Source organism: Corythoichthys intestinalis, chromosome 8 (genome assembly GCF_030265065.1).
Source record: "Corythoichthys intestinalis isolate RoL2023-P3 chromosome 8, ASM3026506v1, whole genome shotgun sequence".
Lineage (NCBI taxonomy): Eukaryota > Metazoa > Chordata > Actinopteri > Syngnathiformes > Syngnathidae > Corythoichthys > Corythoichthys intestinalis.
Window position 1 is genome coordinate 47,273,590 of NC_080402.1, and position 20,661 is coordinate 47,294,250.

The 20,661-nt window shown below is 39.6% G+C and overlaps 1 protein-coding gene across 6 annotated transcripts in view; it reads left to right on the top strand.

Moving 5' to 3' along the window:
* Nucleotides 1-6,685: 6,685 nt before the first annotated feature.
* The window catches only part of iqce (IQ motif containing E), a 34,920-nt gene continuing 20,944 nt past the window's right edge, over nt 6,686-20,661 (top strand). Inside the window, exons 1-8 of one of the 6 annotated variants that reach the window (XM_057844216.1) lie at nt 6,686-6,950; nt 13,737-13,821; nt 13,912-14,040; nt 16,563-16,602; nt 16,686-16,826; nt 17,252-17,338; nt 17,414-17,463; nt 20,220-20,333. In XM_057844216.1, the coding sequence (XP_057700199.1) occupies nt 13,996-14,040; nt 16,563-16,602; nt 16,686-16,826; nt 17,252-17,338; nt 17,414-17,463; nt 20,220-20,333 (477 nt within the window). In that variant the 5' untranslated portion in view covers nt 6,686-6,950; nt 13,737-13,821; nt 13,912-13,995. Of the gene's footprint in view, nt 6,951-7,178; nt 7,337-13,736; nt 13,822-13,911; nt 14,041-16,562; nt 16,603-16,685; nt 16,827-17,251; nt 17,339-17,413; nt 17,464-20,219; nt 20,334-20,661 lie in introns of those variants that run through there. The other 5 variants (XM_057844219.1, XM_057844217.1, XM_057844220.1 and 2 more) reach the window with 5 other exon arrangements.

Sequence of the window (20,661 nt, forward strand, 5' to 3'; positions counted from 1 at the left end):
GGGAGGGACAGGGGGGACACCTCTAGATTAACTAGGCAGGGACCCGACACAGAAAAACTAACTGGTAGGGACAGAGAGAGGCACCGAGAAATTAGTAGGATGGATAGAAGCGTGAAAAGGAGGGAGGCAGGGACAGAAAGTTCAGGAAACGAGAGGGAGGGACTTCATTAACAAGGCAGGGAATATAAGCCACAGACACTTGTGTTACCGGGCTGCGAGGACAGGAATAGTTGCGATAGTTTATCAGGATTCTTATTCGCGAGAGTAGCTTGACCAACAGACAGATGAGACAAGACTGACTGACATTTATAGACTTAAAACTTGCACATTATGCTGCGGAAGCAGAACTTGGAATTGACTCTGGGTGGCACTATACTATGGACTTCTTACAACCCATAGCATGCAGTTAGAGACGGACGGGTGTCTTAACTCTATCCACTGTCAGGGTGATGTCATATTTTCCGGGGTTATAGGATTCAATAAGTTTTCCACATAGCTGTAAACTAACCTCACTATCGGGCATCTGCCATCATTTTTTCTTACCTTCATTTTGACCACAGTGCTGCTTCACACAACTTATCCATTAGATACGTTTATTGTCAATTTTCTACCTGATCTGAAGAGAGAGAGAATAGCCTCTATTGTGTCTCTTCACAGGCACCACTCCTCCATGAAGGGAGGATTAGGGCTAACAGTTTTTTGTTTTCTCACCAAAGGGGAGCATTTCATAGAATCACACCTTTGCTTGTGTTTATGACAGCTAATTGCGTGTACATACGTTGACGTGCGTGCATGTGGACTTTGTAAACCCTTCATCATTCTGTGTCCACTAGTGACTTGTGCTTTGTTTTCGACATGGTACAGTACTGAGCTTAACTTGACTCCCACTGCAACGTCCTTGCCACCTGTTAGCTGTGATAATGTGTGTGCGCGAGTTTATGTACGTGTGTTCAGTTCTACATTTGTATTGATATCCGTTTGCTGCCATATTGATAGTTTACGCAAATGTCTTTTGATGTTTTACATCTAGTCCACTTTTTTTTGCTGCTACTGATGTCTTGTTTATATATAATTACACAATAACATAAATGCTCCTTTTCAGTTACTGTTAAGTTGTTTTTGCACTTTTTATTTTATTTGACCTAATTTGTATAGACATTTTTTTTAACCGTACCCATATAATGTGTTTATCCTAATGTCAGTGTTCTGTCATTCTGCACTGTGAACTTAAGTGTCTTTGACTTGCAAAAAAAAAAAAAACTATCCCAATACTAAATGGCAAATAAAATCAAGTTTGTGAAACTGCGACTAATCCGCACTTTTACAATGACTAACCTTGCCATATTGCTTGTCTGAGTGTGTGTGCGCTTCTATTCAAGAGATAATGCATGAGAAGTTGTTTGCCTTTAAGCATGATTAAGATGAAGTGAAGGCGTTTGTAAGATGAGTGAAAGTGAACTTTCATTTTAAGGGAAATTACTTGCCCCTTTCCCTCTGTGAGCATGCTCCCTACCTGTGTTATTGCCAAGTTTTGCTTTGCATACGTGGATGCTTGATAAGTACAGTATATCAGTGCCCTTTAAACAGCTAAGACACCACCAAAAAGCAATACTGCAGATAAAACATGGATCTATTGTAGAAAGTCAGAGAAGCGTTGAATTTCTCCATGTGTATCACACTTAGTGATTTTGATATACATCTTTTAAGCGTTTGCCAACAGCTAGTGTTTGACACAGACACATTATTTGACCTAAACTGTGACCATTGCGATTCAAATACTGTATGTTTATATAGAAATATAAGACAATCCAAACCCCAGTTGGCTCTTATTGACGCAATCAAATTGGTATAACTCTTGTAAAAAGAAAAAAAAGGATGTAATCTTTATTTTAGTGGCTTATTGTTGTGAAGATTTTACAAAATGGTGCCAAATAGATGGGAACAAATGAGATGTTTTTTTTTTCTTCAATTTTTTAAAGTCATACTTTGAGACTACAATAAAGAGCATGAGTTTGGCGTAAAACTGATACATTTTATTGTGTTGATGACTGGTCAGGTGCAGCAGTTTAATAACATTTTATGTCCTTGAATCTATAAACTAAAAAGGGGGGTTTAGGAAATTGTGGAGTGGTTTTTATAATATTTTCCACCTAGAACTGACTGATAATTGAAAATACTCAACTTATGAAGTAACACCATATACATTATAGGGGAAACCCCCCACTTAATTAGGATACCTTAAAAACACAAAACTAATGATTAAATCCAAATGCACTGAATATACAAATTTACCACAACTGATTGTACCTGTAGGACTTTAATCTTATAGGGTACTGATTGATCTCACTGGTTACAATTGATGGCGCTAGACGTCCAATATATTTTGACTGGGAGGGTTGGTAATGATCAATTGACTTGACATCTAGAGCCTCAATGGCACAAATTCAGATCGCGTCGAAAAATAGCTACTTTAGTGTATTGACACACATTATTTTGTATGCGCTTTTTGGCATCTGCTTGAAAATATGTAATGCAATTTTCGCACTATAGGGCGCACCAGACTATAAGCCGCCACCCACCAAATTTGGCCCGAAAACGGCATTTGTTCATAGATATGCTGCACTAGACTATAAGCCGCAGCTGTCCTCACTGTTTTATGGGATATTTTCACCAAAAGATATTAACCGGTAAAACTTTAAGACCAAATGAACCACCATGAAGCTTTGAACCAATTGGCTGCAAAGCTTAATTGCTTCAAGAAGCTTCACTTGGCCATCACTGCTCCCTTAAGGGAGACAGTCAATCTCTGCTGCCACCTGCTGTCAACACTGTTGTCCAACATGCCTCCTAGCATGCATTGCAGTGCTGCAGAAAATCAAAATTCATGTTCTGTGCAAATTATTTCTTCAGTTACTGTTCAACTTGTTTCATTAATAACAAGTTATGCTATTTGGTAACAATGTAATTGACAATGGCGCCATAAGACTGTCATTAGTCAATCATAATTATGACATTACCTTTTCGTGAGCATTAATGAATGCTTATAACAGATGTCATTTAGTGTTATCCAGCAAATTATCTCACTTTAGAATGGATGGAAAAGATCGAAACTGGACATAAATGAAGTTAGTGACATAATTTCCCGGATGACACTAAATGACATCGGTCATAAGCATTCATTAATGCCCATAATAGTGTCATGTTATGATTATAACGTTCTTATGATGCCACTGTCACTTAAGGTGTTACCTATTAACCCAAATAAATCAAGGAATAAGCCGCACTGGATTAAAGCTGCAGGATACAAAATGATGGAAAAAAGTAGCCGCTTATAGTCCGAAAATTACGGTAAGTCCAATTGTTAATATTTTGCTGATGCTCTGTCCCAACATACAGTAGGTAAACAGTCATGTGAAAAAATTAGGACACCCCATGAAATATTCAGTTCTTTATTAAGAAATGTTCACATATCAATGTCTGATCTTTTTTTCCCTTTATCTTTGGAAGGGAAAGTGATTTAATTGCAAATAAACAACAAAAAATAAAATTGTTTTACTCATTAAACCAATATATCAACAAAAATGCATATTCTAACGGAGGAAAAAGTTAGGACACCCTACCACCTAATAGCTAGTGTTACCCCCTTTTGCTGAAATAACTTCAGTGAGGCGCTTTTTGTAGCCATCTACCAGTCTTTGACATCATTCTGAAGAAAGTGCCACACCCCTCAACGCAGAATACTGTCAGCTGTAAGATGTTTGAGTTTTTGTTTTTTTTTGCATGTCCAACCCGTTTGAAGTCACCCCACAGCATCTCAAAGGGATTAAGATCTGGGCTCTGACTCAGCCATTCCAGGACTCTACATTTCTTCCTTTTCAGCCAGTCCTTGGTGGATTTACTGTTATGTTTTGGGTCATTGTCATGTTGCAGGGTGACGTTTCGCTTCAGCTTTAATTTTTTTCACAGATGATCTCACATGTTCCTCAAGCACCCTGACACATGATAGAATTCATGGTTGTTTCTATGATGGTGAGCTGGCCAGGTCCTGCTGCAGCAAAGCATCCCCAAACCATGACACTTCAATCTCCGTGCTTCACAGTTAGTATGAGGTTCTTTTCCTGGAATACTGTATTGGGTTTATGCCAAACATGTCCTCTGTTCTGGTGTCCAAATAATTCAATTTTAGATTTATCTGTCCAAAGAAAATTATTCCAGAAGTCCTGGTCTTTGCATTCCCTCTGGCAAACTTCAGTCTGGCCTTCATGTTCTTCTAGGAGAGCAAACGTCTCCTCCTTGGACACCTCCCATGAAGGTCTCTGATTGTAGAGGCATTCACTTTCACATCAACAGTAGCAAGAGCCTGCTGTAGGTTCCGTGATGACATTTTAGGGTTTTTGGAGACTTGACATCTTGCGTTCTGCTCTCGGGGTGAAATTACTTTGACGGCCAGACCTAGGCATGTTGGCTGCTGTTTTGAATGTCCTCCACTTGTAGACTATTTTCCGGACAGTTGAATGGCTGATTTTATATCCTTTTGAGATCTTTTGAAATCCCTTACCACACTCATAAGCGTCTACAATCTTCTCAGACAGCTCCCTTGATCTCACCATGGTGTTTTCTCTTACTTCAACAGTCAGCAGTGGCGCCCCCAGGGGGTGGCCAGGGGTGGCCACGGCCACCCCTATAAATTTGTTGACCACCCCACTGGCCACCCCGCTTGCCAGTATATCATTAGATTGTTGTAGCATCAGTTATGCATTTCATCCCAAATGCAAATCTGCCAGCACCTGCTTTTCCCCAGTAATTATTTTGTTTTGTTAAATGTACACCTAGGCGGCACGGTGGCTGAGTGGTTAGCACATCTGCCTCACAGTTCTGAGATCAAGGGTTCAATCCCGGGCTTCGGCCTTCCTGTGTGGAGTTTGCATGTTCTCCCCGTGCCTGCGTGGGTTTCCTCCGGGAACTCCGGTTTCCTCCCACATCCCAAAAACATGCTAAATTGTCCGTAGGTATGAGTGTGTGCGTGAATGGTTGTGTGTCTCCTTGTGCCCTGCGATTGGCTGGCAACCAGTTCAGGGTGTCCCCTGCCTACTGCCCGTTGTTAGCTGGGATAGGCTCCAGCACCTCCGCGACCCTTGTGAGGAATAAGCGGCATGGAAAATGAATGAATGAAATGTACACCTTATGCCTAATATATACATAACACAATAAAACAGAATTGTTGTGGAACTCAAAATGTTGACTGGACAGTTATGGACTATGCACATTAAATCATTAGTAACATCAAATATTACACAATACACCAAAGTAGATCAGTAGCCGTGTCCTGAAGTCTTTCTGATAGTTTTCCCCTGACCTTTTTACTGCAATAATATAATGAAAACCTGAAAGTATGGCTTTTAGTTTTGGCCACCCCAAGATTTTAAGTGGCCCCATCTGGCCACGCCTACGAAAAATTTCTGGAGGCGCCACTGACAGTCAGGGGCACACCGAGCTAAATGTGAGGTTTAAATAAGGCAAGTCTCCTTCAAAACACTGGGTTATGATGTTCTGATCATGTGCACCTGATGTGATACACTTGTGTGTGATTTTAGCCTTTTTAAGTGGGATTGAATGTTGGGGTGTCAATATATTTCTCAACAGAAATTGCATTATTATAAAATATCTTTTTTTCAGTTTTGATTGCTTAGTTCTATTACTTGAATCTCTCAAGATTGTTAAAATTGATATTAAATATCCATATGACCAAACACAGTATGTTAGAAAAAACATAGGGTGTCATTTTTTCCACATGACTGTATGTAATTTATTCAAATTATAAACACATATTGTAAGTCTAAAATCAGAAATGTTCACGACACAAAAAGTCATTGATGAAAAATGCACTACTTATGATGGTGCAGATAAACATGGCTGTGGCAAAAGCCAGGAAGGAAGTGGAGTGACATGATGGGTCCCTTCGGTACCAATATGTATGTGGAGATCATAACAGATCATTTTCTTTCTGTGGTAGAAACAGAACTGAATCTAATTGTGCCTTTCCCAGTGAAATAATTTCCAGGCAATACATTTTATCCAAAATATTTAAAGAGGGTACAACTCATGGTGTGGCCTCCATCAATCCAAGACCCAAATCCTGCTAGTTGCCCGTCCTCAAAATGAAAAGCTATGACTTAATTTTGACCCTATCGTTGCTTACTCATCAATATGAGAAAAATAAAAAATAACCTTTCATCAATTTCCCCACAAAGTGTTATGAAATCTGACGCATTTACTGACCCCGCTTTCTCCTCCATTTATCTCATGGGGAAGGGTGGGTCACACCCGGTCACGCCGTTTACGTTTCATATTTTTTCCTCTCATTCAATTCGAGAATGGCGCTTTAAAGCCCGCCTTTCTGCGTTGTTGGCCAATGAAAAAAAAGAATGGCGCAGAAGTAGTGCCACCAAGTTGAGAAAGGTTGTACAAGCTAGTGCTTTTCACAATATATTTATCTTGAGCACAAAGATCCATATTCTTTTGTATTTATTGGTGTTTATTTTTTTCCAAATTTTGATTTTTAAATAATAAAACCGTGTGATTAAATAGATACAAACTAGAACTGATGAGGTTCACACGTCATAGCTGGATAATGCTTTTATTCTGTATTCGTTGGTTCTAGTGTTTCCTGTTTTGCCGTGTTTTTCTGTGGTGTGGTCGCCTGGTGGCACTGGTTGGTTGCTAGACGACCCGATGTGAAACAAGTAACTTCATTAACGAGGCAAAAACGAGTAACCGCCACTTGCAGATGCAATATCGCCAGCATGGAATACCGGCAGCGTTTAAGCGGAGAAGGTGGACGACTTAATACGGAGTGAGCGTGCAACACTGCAGTCCTTTTGATTGGGAACGGCTCAATGCTAGCGATGCTACTGTACTATTCAAGAAAATGAAGAACGAGTTTATCCAAGGTACATTCACCTTGTTTAAAATGTTTTTAATTGAAATTGATAAAAGTCAAAACTATAATTTTTTGACAAGAATAGTTAAAAATAGCAGTGTGACGTCTGAAACAAACTAGTGACGCCATGTTTGCCCTCATTTTGTTGCCTGCCTTGACTTACGTCATGGACCGTTTCCCCATTACGTCACACTTACTTTCGAGTGGCAAGTACTTAAGTATTCTCATCGTAAACAACCACTTACTGCTGTGCCATTTTGTCCAAGGCGGAGTGATTGAGAACACAGAGAGAAAGGCTTGAATGATAATTATGATCTTTTTTTGATTGTCGCAAAAAATATGATTGATGAATTACTGGACGGATGGAATACACGTCATAATTTAAAACTTCAAAAGGTAACGATTACAAGGCTCCAGACTGTCACCAAATGGGGGTATATTGTCCTTAAAATTCATCACAATGCACTTAAATTTTTTATCCACTTGTGCCTAGGCCTGTCACGATAATTACCATATCGACTTATTTTCCTATATAATAAAAACGATTTCATATATTATTTAATTGTTCGTACATAAAATGGCCAACAATTTAGTTATTCAGGGCGCGATAAATAAACGTGTCATCAACATTCATTCATGCCACCTTGTACTCTCTCCCTCCTTTTGAACTGTTTTACAGTCGTGAACATTTTGCCATTGATCCGGTCCATGTGACTACAGGGCCCTTATTGCCGGAATGGATACTAATTTCTATTTAAAAAGGCACTTTACTCTACTTTCCGATATTTTGAACTGTTTCATGTAGGGCTGCAGCTATCGATTATTTTAGTAGTCAATTTATCGCTGAACTAGTTAGTTCAAATAATCGAGTAATCGCTAAGGAACATAGAAAATTAAAATACCTGAGCTAATCCTCAAATGGTATAAAAAAAAAATATATGAAAAAATAAAATAAATAAATGAGGATCTAAGTACGACAAAAGAACAATTAGATAATTTAGCCATAACATAGCAAAAGTCCGCTAACTTAAAGAGCATACGACATGAGAAAAAAAGTCTTAAATAGCATTATTATGAGAATTAGAATCATATTTTGAGGCGATTCGACTATATACAACAATTTAGCAAAGCGCAGATGACGAGAAATGAGTCTTTTAATCTGCCGGTTAGCCACGCCTACCATTCTAGGGCTCTAGCGTCCCCAACAGGTGGATGACGTCAGCGGGAGACTGGGCTCATCGGTTTTACTAGTCAGCCCATTGAGGGGGAATTATTCAGTACGAGGAAAACGCGACGAAAAGAGCCGCAAAATGTCATTGTTTCAGTCTCTCTACTCCAATATTTTTACAGGATATTCTTTTTATCCAAGTATTTTTCCCCAATAGCTAAATAAATGACTTGAGAAGGACCAGTCACCCCGTCGAGGGGGAACTATTCACAACTAGGAAATTGTCATTGTTTCTGTCTCATATTTTTACAGGATATTCTTTTTATCCAAGTATTTTCCCCAATTGCTAAATAAATGGCATGGTCATGACAAATAAGTCTTGTGCTAAATGGAATATGAAATAACAAAAATGCACTTATTCAGGATGACATGGCAAAATTACTCCATAATGGTCAAAACTGTCGACTTCACCTTTACTGTCGCACCTCTCGAACGATATTTTATGACACCTAAATCGGACATATGTCATTTCCCTTCCCCGGCTTCAAAGAATGTAAACAAGCCAAGAGGCGTGACAGTTAGCCGACATGCTAACCCGAACCGAGTGATGTTTCAAAGTCTTCGAAACGGAAAATCACACATAACTCGCCCGGATTATTTGACATGACGACTGGTTTGTCGATTGTCTTTGCGGATAGGCAAACCGCCCGGCGGAGAGCAATTTACAATTCGTTCCCCGCAGGAGGGCGGCTGCAGTTGTTGTGCAGCTAACGTGCAGCTAATGTGCACGAGGAGAGCTTTTTACATGCCTATCAATGATCAAACGTAAGTAGTCCTTTATTAAAAGAAAGTTTGTAGTGTTTACTTTGTAATCGCTGTATTAATATTTGACATAATACAAAACAAGATGTTTACTCACTTCCTCATAAGTCCAATGATCCCACAGTAGTAGGGCTTGTTTTGGACAATATCCACAGTGAATGGGAACCTTTTGAAACTCCAAAAAGGCGCACACGCCTCTCCCTCATAAAGCAAGATTTTTCTGCAGCCGTTTGGCTGATGTGATGTGAAAAATAAACGTATTAATCCGCAAAATCAGCTGAATCCTTAGTCCTCATACACAACAGTACAGCTGTTTAGTGAAGAGGACGCCTTCATCCGTACACGTCACAGCGCCCTCCTCCTCAATGCAAGACCGAAGCCGGAAGTCACTCATTTTCATGGCGCGGGATTAAAAAAACTAAATAAATATAGCGATCGCTTCCACACACATCCAAGCGGTCCATATCCTTCAGGAGCATAAAATACGGCGTGTATTATGAAATAAACATGCTTTTTCGTGTCACATGCACTTTAAATGCTGTAAAATGCTAACATTTTCTTTTACACTACTCTTAACAAATGGTTCAAACACATATTCCCACAAAACGGCTAAATATACCAATAATCTAAATTACGAATGCATTAAAAAAAAAGATAAGCTGTTTGTGTTTGAGCTAAAGTTGGTCTTAACAGGGAACAGCTGGATTCAGCCATGTGAAATGAGTTAGGCCATATTCACTGTCGCCAATAGAGGGCAATGTTTCCACCCAAATCAATAAAACTAAATGCAAACACTTTCAAAACAAACCATTACGCCGCCACTTTAATTAAAAGTATACTCGAAGCAGCAAATTTTAATTCGAATCTTTTTTCTAATCGATTAATCATTGAAGCACTAGTTTCATGCATAAGTTGAAATGGAAGTGTGCCTTTGGTTGAAGTATGTTATTTTATTGGATTGCAATCCCGTATGGAAGTTAAATTCCCTGGCAGATGCTCAGATTTGAAATTGTGCACTCTGTGACATCACACGGCGCACAAATATGCAAGTACCCTCCCTCTTCATTCATCTTTCATGCCCACTATTATCAGGAGCGCTGAGCACTGAGCTGTCTGGAGGTTGCCACTTCTTGCATCCGGTAAATAAATAATACTATATTTAGATATATACATGTCCAGTTGCCTTGGGATTAGTGCAATACTTTCATCGCACGACCAGTTCCTGTCTTTTTTCACTTTTTTTTCCCGCAACCTCCATCCCCGCTCAGCTGTTCGCTGTCTAGGCGACCCAGAGGCACCTCCGCCGGTGCTAAGTTTCCCCTCCTTGTCTTGTCTGCAATCGACTTTAACCACCCCTCCATCAAGCTCTCTGACGTTTACCCATCTGACAGGTCTTGCTTCATTGCCAAAAGATGCCGTCCTCGCTTGACGTTTTTTTTCTCCACAACGCTCCTTCTAGACAAAAGGCACTTCTGCCGGCATGTTCGCCGCCAAGAGTCTCCGTCCCTAACCCCTTACTCCTGTGCTTTGTCTCCTGACGCTTGCAAGAGGACGATTAATTCCACGCACTGTGAGAGTGTGCTCGCGTCAAGCGTTTGGATTATTCATTTTTCTACGCCAATTTTTACACTTTTACCGCAAATGAATATTGGCTCCAAAAATCTGTACTCGGCCCCTCTCACTACTAATAATCAGTATCTGTCCTGAAAAACCCATCTCGGTCAATCTGTAATAGATGTACCCTCTTTGAATGCATACTAAGCATGTTTGCTTTTTTTGCAAAAATTAAAATGACAATTTTAGGATAATAAAACAAAGACAGGCCAATTGTCTTACAGTCTGTAAGATGCTAAATCTGATGCCTTGTGTTGTCAAGAGGACGCAGTAGCAACAGATATTGTACTGTATTAGATAACAGAAACTACAATATTTCTGACAGCAGCTAAAATCATGTCTTAGTTTTTAGTGAGACATACTGTATATATCCTATTGTAATTAAAGTTTGAATAAAATCTTTTTCACCACCCCGATATACATACATTTACAGTATCTGTCCCATATGACAAATTAAGGTATTTTCCTTTTACCTAACTACCATGTATGACACATTGTTTTTGAGGTTATGTACAGCATCTGTTTATATCTAAATTACGATCACTATGCGTGGCATTTTCCTTTCGACTGACACTTCACACTTCTAAACTTCGGCAGTACAAAAAAGACCTTTTTTAGACCCTTTAAAGACATTTAAAACAAATTTCAAGGAAATTACATTTTTGGTCAATTACTCTGCCTAGGTCAAATCATGTAAAACAGTTTGTTTATAACACTGGCAATAAAAAGTTCGGTTGCCATTCTAAATGCAGAAACAACAAAGAACAATTTTACCTGTACCGGTAATTGATCAAGTTTAATCAGAAATGGCTCATGTGACAAAGACTTCTGGATCATGCTTACTGTATCGTGAAAGTATCAAGATTGGATCTTTCGTCAATTTTTTTTTTTTACAGCCAGGTCAGATTTTGCCTGGACAAAGTCTTGTCTCGCCTTTAATTGATTCAACCAACCCCAGATTAGAGCTTTATTTGTGACAAATACTTGCCTGGCTCTGCCAGACTATTCTCCCTGTATTTTTCAAACACTGAGAGAAATAGTCTGGGAACCATCCCATTAACGGCCTTTTCGAGCAGGTACAAAATCAATCGACAAATCAGATTCGTTTATTTGCGTGACGTATTCTTCACGAGCAACGTCACTCTTGCGCGCCGAAAGTCGTCTCCACAACACAGATGGTCAACGGGACAACCGAGAACATGTTCCAATCCGCGGTAAATTCTGTTTTAAATTACCAAAAACACAGCGACACGAGTCATTGACAATAGTCTGCCTTGCGCTAGCCATGTTGCATAAACTCCGCTCTCTTCGTATGTTTACTTCTGCGCGCAAGTCCCTCGTCCTTCCGTCGTCAGTTAATAACGTCACGTCTGCCTGTCGCTGATTGGTCCACTCCGCTGTCTGTTTGCTGTGGCTTGCTCCGCCCTGGAAATTGTATCCGTGGGAATGGTGGCCAGACTCAATAGCTGGAACAGCGTTGAGTCTGGTGTACCAGGCAAGACAAATACTGTAACCAACACATTCCTATCTGTGTTACAAAGGATCTCCAGCACACCAGACTTTCCTGTGGGAGGCAACTTCCAACAACAACAACATGGGTATTAACAGACTAAAGAACAGACTAAAGTGCTGGTTTTCAAGAATCCGAATAGCAAATCTGTTGCCGAAATGGCAGACCTCTTCAGTGTAACCAAACGTCAAGTAGAGACGATTAAAAACAAAAACATTTGAAGAAACTGATAAAAACTAATTGACAAGTCGAGGTCAGACAGACCACGTATGACAACTTTTTCAAAGCAACTGTTTGTTGCTTTGACTTTTTCAACTGAAACATAGTTACGTGAGAAATGGTGGACAGAAAACCCAGTATCCACAAGAACAGTTCATTGAATTCTCATAAGTACTGGTCTCCGTGGGTGCATTAGGTCTCAAAACCCATCATTAATCAAAGGACAACAAAAATTCCTGTTTCATTTGCCAAGGCCCACAGTGCGAAAGAAAGATTGACAGTGGAAAAGTGTTAGGAAAAAAGTTGATTTCTCTTATAAATCACTCAATGAATTGCATTCCAATCCCAGCAAATATTGCAGAAGACCTGATAGAAGAATCCTCATCGACCCAAAATTAAACTATAAAACAATAAAATAGTTAAGTTTGCTAAAAGCAATATCGTGATTTGGCATTATGGAAATGTGCGAGGGTTCTGCAAAGTTGTTGAAAACATCAACATCTTAAAGTGCCATGAATTGATTGCTGTTAGTGACATTCTAAACCACAGCAAAGGGCTAAATCATAGAATGATGGTGGTCCTTTTTATACCTCAGCCTCCGGAACAAAGTTCCTAAAAGTGAAACAGGTCAAGGATCGCCAGGTTCGGCCAGCTCTGTCACCAGACATGAACTTTGTTAGACTGGAATAAAATGAAAGAGGAAGATGAAACCCGATAATATTGATGAGCTCTGAAAGTCCTACTGCTTTCTTTGCTATTCCGTTACCATGACTTACGGAGGCCTTCCTCAGAGCCCAAGACCCAAGAGAGCCACGTGATACTGATATTTTTCCCAAGGGCCCCAACTTTTATGTTGTGGCGTATTTGTAAACATTTCTACATTACATTGCATTTTGTACAGGGGTTGGACAAAATAATGGAAACACATAACTTTTGGCACCACAATCAGCATAATTGTTTAAAAAATGACCTGAGGAACATTCTAATGAAGTTGAGTATCTCGTATGGCCGGCACAATCCCCAGACCTCAACATTATTGAGCATTATTGGTCAGATTTAGAGATTCAATTAGGACGTCGTTTTCCACCGCCATCGTCTCTAGAAGAGTTAGAGGGTATTCTGACTGAAGAATGGCTTAAAATTCCTTTGGAAACAATTGTATGAATCAATACCTTGGAGAATTGAGGCTTTAATTGCTGCAAAAGTCGGACTTACACCTTATTAAATTAGTTTTTGTTGATTTTTTAAAAAGGTGTTTCCATTATTTTGTCCAACCCGCCTGTGACTTTTGTCCAGGCAAAATCTGACCTGTCTGTACTGACAGATTTTTTTGAATCAATAACTGATCTTAATTTTTTCCCCACAGTGAGCATTATCTAGAGACCTTTGGCTTTCAGATGAGACGTTTTTGATTCAAATTGATCACCTATAACGCCAATTTATTCTTTGTTTCTGCATCCTAGGACCGTGACAGTAGTTTTGACAGCCACTGTAGTGGTTCCACCATTGACACGTTGACTTTTGCCGCCAGAAAATACACGTGACATGGTGAAATGCCCAACAAATTGAAAGTTTGTTACATGTCACTGTTCTCAAAAATGACAAGTGATGCATTTCTCTCTTGCTACGTTTCCTCAGCAGCCTACTCCTGTCTCTGGGTCCACTCGAGTGCTACCAGAGGCTGACATGTCCATCTAACACGCACCCTTGTCAGCCGCCATCATGTCAGCGGTGGCGAGTGACACTCCAACAGATGAAGACTACGAGGTGCTAGTCAGTCAGAGTAACCGAATAACAAAGTATTGCCACTACATGATGCGCCAGCACACATCACTGCAAACCTTCAACATATTATAACACAAAAATCACACTCATACGCTCTGCGGAGAACGCTAAATACTGCTGCAGCATAATTGTAATGATGGTCTTCCTGTTCCATGATTAAGTGGATTTTCAGTATGTGTGTTTTTTTTACTGTGCAGTAGTTGCCAAGGTTTTAATGAGAAAAGGTGATTTAAGATGTGATTCTCTTGTCATAGAATAAATTAATCTCATAAATCAAAGTACTACTGAATCACTAAAATACAAAATTAAATCAAAGGAAACCTTTTTGATTTATACATTCTCTCTTTCACTACCAAACATCACATCGTAAGACGTCCCTTTCTTTCAAGCGCCACAGAATATTGCGTTCTATGGGTACATGAACACAGAAAACATACAAAAACAAAGATAAGATTCCCATCTTTCATCATTAAAATTTTTTTTTCCTACTCTTTTTCGTTCTTTAGTTATGAGCTGTTGAACATAAAACAAAAACATGGCGTGTAATGTCAAGATGTGCCTAGTCATTTGTTATTAAAACTTTTTGTTATAGGGTGAAGGCCTGTCAAGTTGGCACTCATATTGTCTTGGATTTTACACTATAAGTTTTAATCTATTCCTCCGTTGTTTGTTGACGGATCACAATTAAATTTGGGAGGAATATTCTTGGGATGTATACGCACGCATCAATCTCCAGAGCCCAATTTTTTATATATATATTTTTTGTATCAGGCATGAATGATTAATTGCAGACGTATCAATGCCTGTAGGTTGAGAGTTATGCAGTAGAGGACATGCGCTTTCTTCATCTGCATCCTGTAGTCACAAACTTTTGCCTGTTTTAATGTACAGTGGGGCAAATAAGTATTTAGTCAACCACTAATTGTGCAAGTTCTCCCACTTGAAAATATTAGAGAGGCCTGTAATTGTCAACATTTGTAAACCTCAACCATGAGAGACAGAATGTGGAAAAAAATAACCCACAAAATCACATTGTTTTTTTATTTTTAAAGAATTTATTTGCAAATCATGGTGGAAAATAAGTATTTGGTCATTACCAAACGTTCATCTCAATACTTTGTTATGTACCCTTTGTTGGCAATAATGGAGGCCAAACTCTTCACAAGCATTTCACACACTGTTGCTGGTATTTTGACCCATTCCTCCATGCAGATCCCCTCTAGAGGAGCGATGTTTTGGGGCTGTCGTTGGGCAACACGGACTTTCAACTCCAGAGATTTTCTATGGGGTTGAGATCTGGAGACTGGCTAGGCCACTCCAGGACCTTGAAATGCTTCTTACGAAGCCACTCCTTTGTTGCCCTGGCTGTGTGTTTGGGATCATTGTCATGCTGAAAGACCCAGCCACGTTTCATCTTCAATGCCCTTTTTGATGGAAGGAGATTTTCACTCAAAATCTCTCGATACATGGCCCCATTCATTCTTTCCTTTACACAGATCAGTCGTCCTGGTCCGTTTGCAGAAAAACAGCCCCAAAGTATGATGTTTCCACCCCCATGCTTTACAGTGGGTATGGTGTTCTTCGGAAGCAAGTCAGTATTCTTTCTCCTCCAAACACGAGAACCTGTGTTTCTACCAAAAAGTTCTATTTTGGTTTCATTCTCCCAGTCCTCTTCTGGATCATCCAAATGCTCTCTAGCGAACCGCAGACGGGCCTGGATGTGTACTGGCTTCAGCAGGGGGAAACGTCTGGCAGAGCAGGATTTGAGTCCCTGGCAGCGCATTGTGTTACTGATAGTAGCCTTTGTTACTGTGGTCCCAGCTCTCTGTAGGTCATTCACTAGGTCCCCCCATGTGGTTCTAGGATTTTTGCTCACCGTTCTTGTTATCATTTTGACGCCACGGGGTGAGATCTAGCATGGAGCCCCAGATCGAGGGAGATTATCAGTGGTCTTGTATGTCTTCCATTTTCTAATAATTGCTCCCACAGTTGATTGCTTTACACCAAGCGTTTTATCTATTGCAGATTCAGTCTTTCCAGCCTGGTGCAGGTCTACAATTTTGTCTCTGGTGTCCTTCGACAGCTCTTTGGTCTTGGCCATAGTGGATTTTGGAGTGTGACTGACTGAAGTTGTGGACAGGTGTCTTTTATACTGATAATGAGTTAAAACAGGTGCCATTAATACAGGTAATGAGTGGAGCCTCATTAGACCTCGTTAGAAGAAGTTAGACCTCTTTGACAGCCAGAAATCTTGCTTGTTTGTAGGTGACCAAATACTTATTTTCCACTGTAATTTGGAAATAAATTCTTTAAAAATCAAACAATGTGATTTTCTGTTTTTTTCCCCCAGATTCTCTCTCTCATGGTTGAGGTTTACCCATGTTGACAATTACAGGCCTCTCTAATCTTTTCAAGTAGGAGAACTTGCACAATTGGTGGTTGACTAAATACTTATTTTCCCCATTGTAAATGTCTTTTTAACCCATATTGTTTGTTTCTCACAGACACCACATAAGAAATCAGGGAAGCCTCCCAGTTTTCTCAGTGAGTCATAGTCCACATGATTTTTAATAAGATTGTTAAGTTTGTTAACTGACACTTTAGTGAATTCCCTTTTTTTTGCTCAGGGTCCCCGTACCGTTCAAGCCTTAGTATGAATCACAGGAAAGCGGCATTGTCAGCCTGGAAGATGCCAAGGGCATCTTTTAGCGACACTCCCGGTGGGGAGACGGTCCCGGCTCGCTTCACGTCCCTCAGCAACCACCACGGTAGATGTTCAAAACACCGGCGTGGCTTCCTCGGGAGGCTTGCACCCTTGGTAGTCTTATATAACTGGATTTTCAGTATTCCTTTATCTTGCTGACTTTATTTACATTAGTCATTAATGCCGAGTGGTCTTTTTATATTTTTATACCCTGAGCAACTTTGTGGTGATTTAAATTAGTCTTGATTGAAGCATGTGCTTTTTGAGGGGATTTGTAATAGGTGTATTTTTACCTCTGCAACATTTGTTAGATTGTTTTTAGTATTATTAACTTTGCAACTTTGGTGAATTTTTGGTAGTCGTTTTTTAACCAGCACAACTTGTGGGTTTAGGCCGGTTAAAGTAGACGTGTTTCAGCTTGCATCTGAGAAAATTGTACAGGATCAAAAATAGTCTTTACCGACTTCATATTCTTTTGTTATTTTAAAGAACTGAGATCAGATTGGGACTTGACGCCAGAGTTTCCTAGACATACCTTGCCCACCAGAAAACATATTCAGCGTTCATCACACTACAGTAAGTGGAGACGGGAAGCGGGAGCAGGCGTGACTTAATTAACCAGCTGTCATTTTTGTCTCGGCTTTGTTGCAGTTTCCAGAGAGAAGGAAGAGATGTATAATGAGATCACACTTCTCAAGAAGGTAAACCTCAGAATTTGGATTGGCATATGAATGTGCTCTGAGATGGAAAATTTTTAAAATTATTATTCCAAGACTAATTTATATTGTCTATTGTTTTGTTTTTGGTTAGAATAGAATAAAATGATCTATTCTATTCTATTCTATTCTATTCTATTCTATTCTATTCTATTCTATTCTATTCTATTCTATTCTATTCTAAACTCAAGGGTCGAGTGCCAGATCCGGCCAGCCACATAATTTTAGAAGAAAATAGAAAGCCTTTATTATTCTCATTGTACAGAGTACAAGATTTAAGGCTTTGCCATAACGTGCATCACATTAAATAGAAGCAAAAGTACCATAAGGCTAAGATATAAAAACAAAGGTTGCAGTGTACACAAATTTGGAATAAAGTGAGTGAGTAGCAGCAAGTGGTGATGTAGTGGTAATATAGCAGTGCATATATGTCAATTTACAGTACTCAAACTAGAAGGCAGATGGCTGACTTTATATGATAGTGCAAATGACAGTTTGTGCATAGATATTGATGTAACAGTGCAAAAAATTGTATGGTGTACAGTGGTATGAAAAAGTATCTGAACCTTTTGGAATTTCACACATTTCTGCATAAGATCACCATCAAATGTGATCCGATCTGTGTCAAAATCACACTGATGAAAATACTGTCTAGTTTAACTAAAACCACCCATTTATAGGTTTTCATTTTTAATGAGGATAGCATGCTAACAATGACAGAAGGGGGGAAAATAAGGAAGTGAAGCCTCTGCCTAAGGAGACTGAAGCGCAATTGTAACTAATTTTTGACCAAACATTTTAAGTCAGGTGTATACCCAATCACTGATGAGTGGTTTATAGCTGGCCTGCCCACAACAAAACACACACATGGTAAGAATTGTCTTGATGAGAAGCATTGTCTGATGTTCATCATGGCTCGGTCAAAAGAGCTGTCTAAGGCGATCAAGGATTGTTGATTTGTGTAAAGCTGGGAAAGGATACAAAACCACCTCTAAAAGTCTTGATGTTCATCAGTCGACAGTCAGAGAAGTTGTCTACAAATCGAGAGAGTTTAGCACTGTTGCTTTTCTCCCAAGGAGTGGCCATCCACTAAGATGACGCCAAGAGTCCAGCGCAGAATACTTAGAGAGGTAAAAAAGAACCCTAGCGCGTCTGCTAAAGACTTACAGAAATCACTGACACAGTCCAATATCTCTGTGCACACATCAACAATATGTAAAACTATGGCCAAGAATGGTGTTCATGGGAGGACTCCACGGAGGAAGCCACTTGTCTAAAAAAACAAACATTGTTGCCTTATTAATGTTCACAAAAAAGCACTTGGACAAAATTTTTGCAAAATATTTTGTGGACTAATGAAACCAAAGTTTGAATTGTTTGGGAGTAACACACAACGTCATGTGTGAAGGAAAATTGGAACAGCTCACCAACATCAACACTTCATCCCCACCGTGAAGCATGGTGGAGGGACCATCATGATTTGGGGCTGTTTTGCGGCCTAAGGGCCTGAACAACTTGCAGTCATTAATGGAAGAATGGAATCAAAAGTTTATCTGGATGTCTTGCAGGAAAACCTGAGGCTGTCTGTCAGACAGTTGAAGCTAAAAAGACGATGAATGCTGCAACAAGACAATGATCCAAAACACAGAAGTAAATCAACTTCAGAATGGTTTCAGAAGAACAAAATACACGTTCCGGAGTGGCCAAGTCAAAGTCCAGACTTGAACTCCATTGAGATGCTGTGGCATGAACCTAAAGGCAGCGATTCATGCTAGACATACCAGGAATCTGACTGAACTACGGCAGTTTTGTAGAGAAAAAACAGGCCAAGATTAGTCCTGATTGATTTGCCATACTGATCTGCAGCTACAGGAAACGTCTGGTTGAAGTTATTGCTGCCAAAGGGGTGGGGGGGGCACAAAATATTAAATGTGATGGTTCACTTACTTACTTAATATCCTCATTAAAATATATTTTTTAAAAACTATAAATGTTTGGGTGGTTTCAGTTAAAGCAGACAGTTTTTTCATCTGTGTGGTTTTGACGAAGATCAGATTACATTTGATGGTGATTTTATGCAGAAATGTGAGAAATTCCAAAAGGTTCAGAAACTTTTTCACACCACTATAACTGCGCAAATATTGCAAATGCAGTACCCAGATTATGCAGTACTCAGATTGAGACTGATGCCTGAGAACATATTACTTGTTGACATGCATGTAACAATGTTGTGGCATTAGCAGTGCAATGACAGTGGCATTTTAGTGCAAAGTTGAGTACGGTGACAGCTCCCCTTGGAAAGAAACTGCCTCTCAGTCTGTTTGTTTTGGCTGTTATGGCCCTGTAGCGCCTGCTAGAGGACAACAGGTTGATGAGGTGGCAGCTGGGGTGTGTATTTTATGTGTCTTTTATGATGCTCCTTGTCCACTGTTTGCAGTTTATTTCTGTATTTTGCCTGACACTCATTGCTTTCCTAATTTCTACATAGCAAAAAAAATGGTACATCAGAGTTGTGACAAAAGGAGAAACACTTGCAGAGTTTTATCTGAAAAGCACATGCTAATCTGATATGTTGGGGCAGTGCCTCGAAGACAGAGTTAATGAGCAATTCTTTTCTTAACCTCTGAATTTGGTGCACCCGCACCTTATATTGACTTTCGATCTAACGAAAGTATTATTTACGCCTGTCAGCACGACGCGGTGTACCTCTCATATAATTTATCCGTGTTAATGACCTGCAGAGTCTCCACGAGCAGAAGTCTGACAACCAGAAGATGAAAGTCAAGCTTAGGCGTCTGGAAGATGACAATGTGAAGAGGGAAAAGCAGCTGGAGGAGCTATTGGATCCCACCAATGTAGGGTAATTGTATTTATAAGCGGGAGTTTTTGTAATGTAACCTTTACAGCTGTGCGCATGTAACGTAAAAACCAAGAGACTACTGGAATATTATTTTGACCCGCGTGTCTTTTGAAGATTTACAGTAGTCATTTGTTTTAAAACGGCAATTTACCTGCATGTGGGATCTCCATGTGCAACTTCTAGATTCAGGGTAGTTTTATTCTAGGATGCTCAACTTTTGGGTATTTTATTGTTATCCTATTTTAACATGTGCAAACTTAAAGGAATTTATGACAGCCTTGTTATAACTCGTAAAATGACAAACCTCTTGAGGTTTTATGATA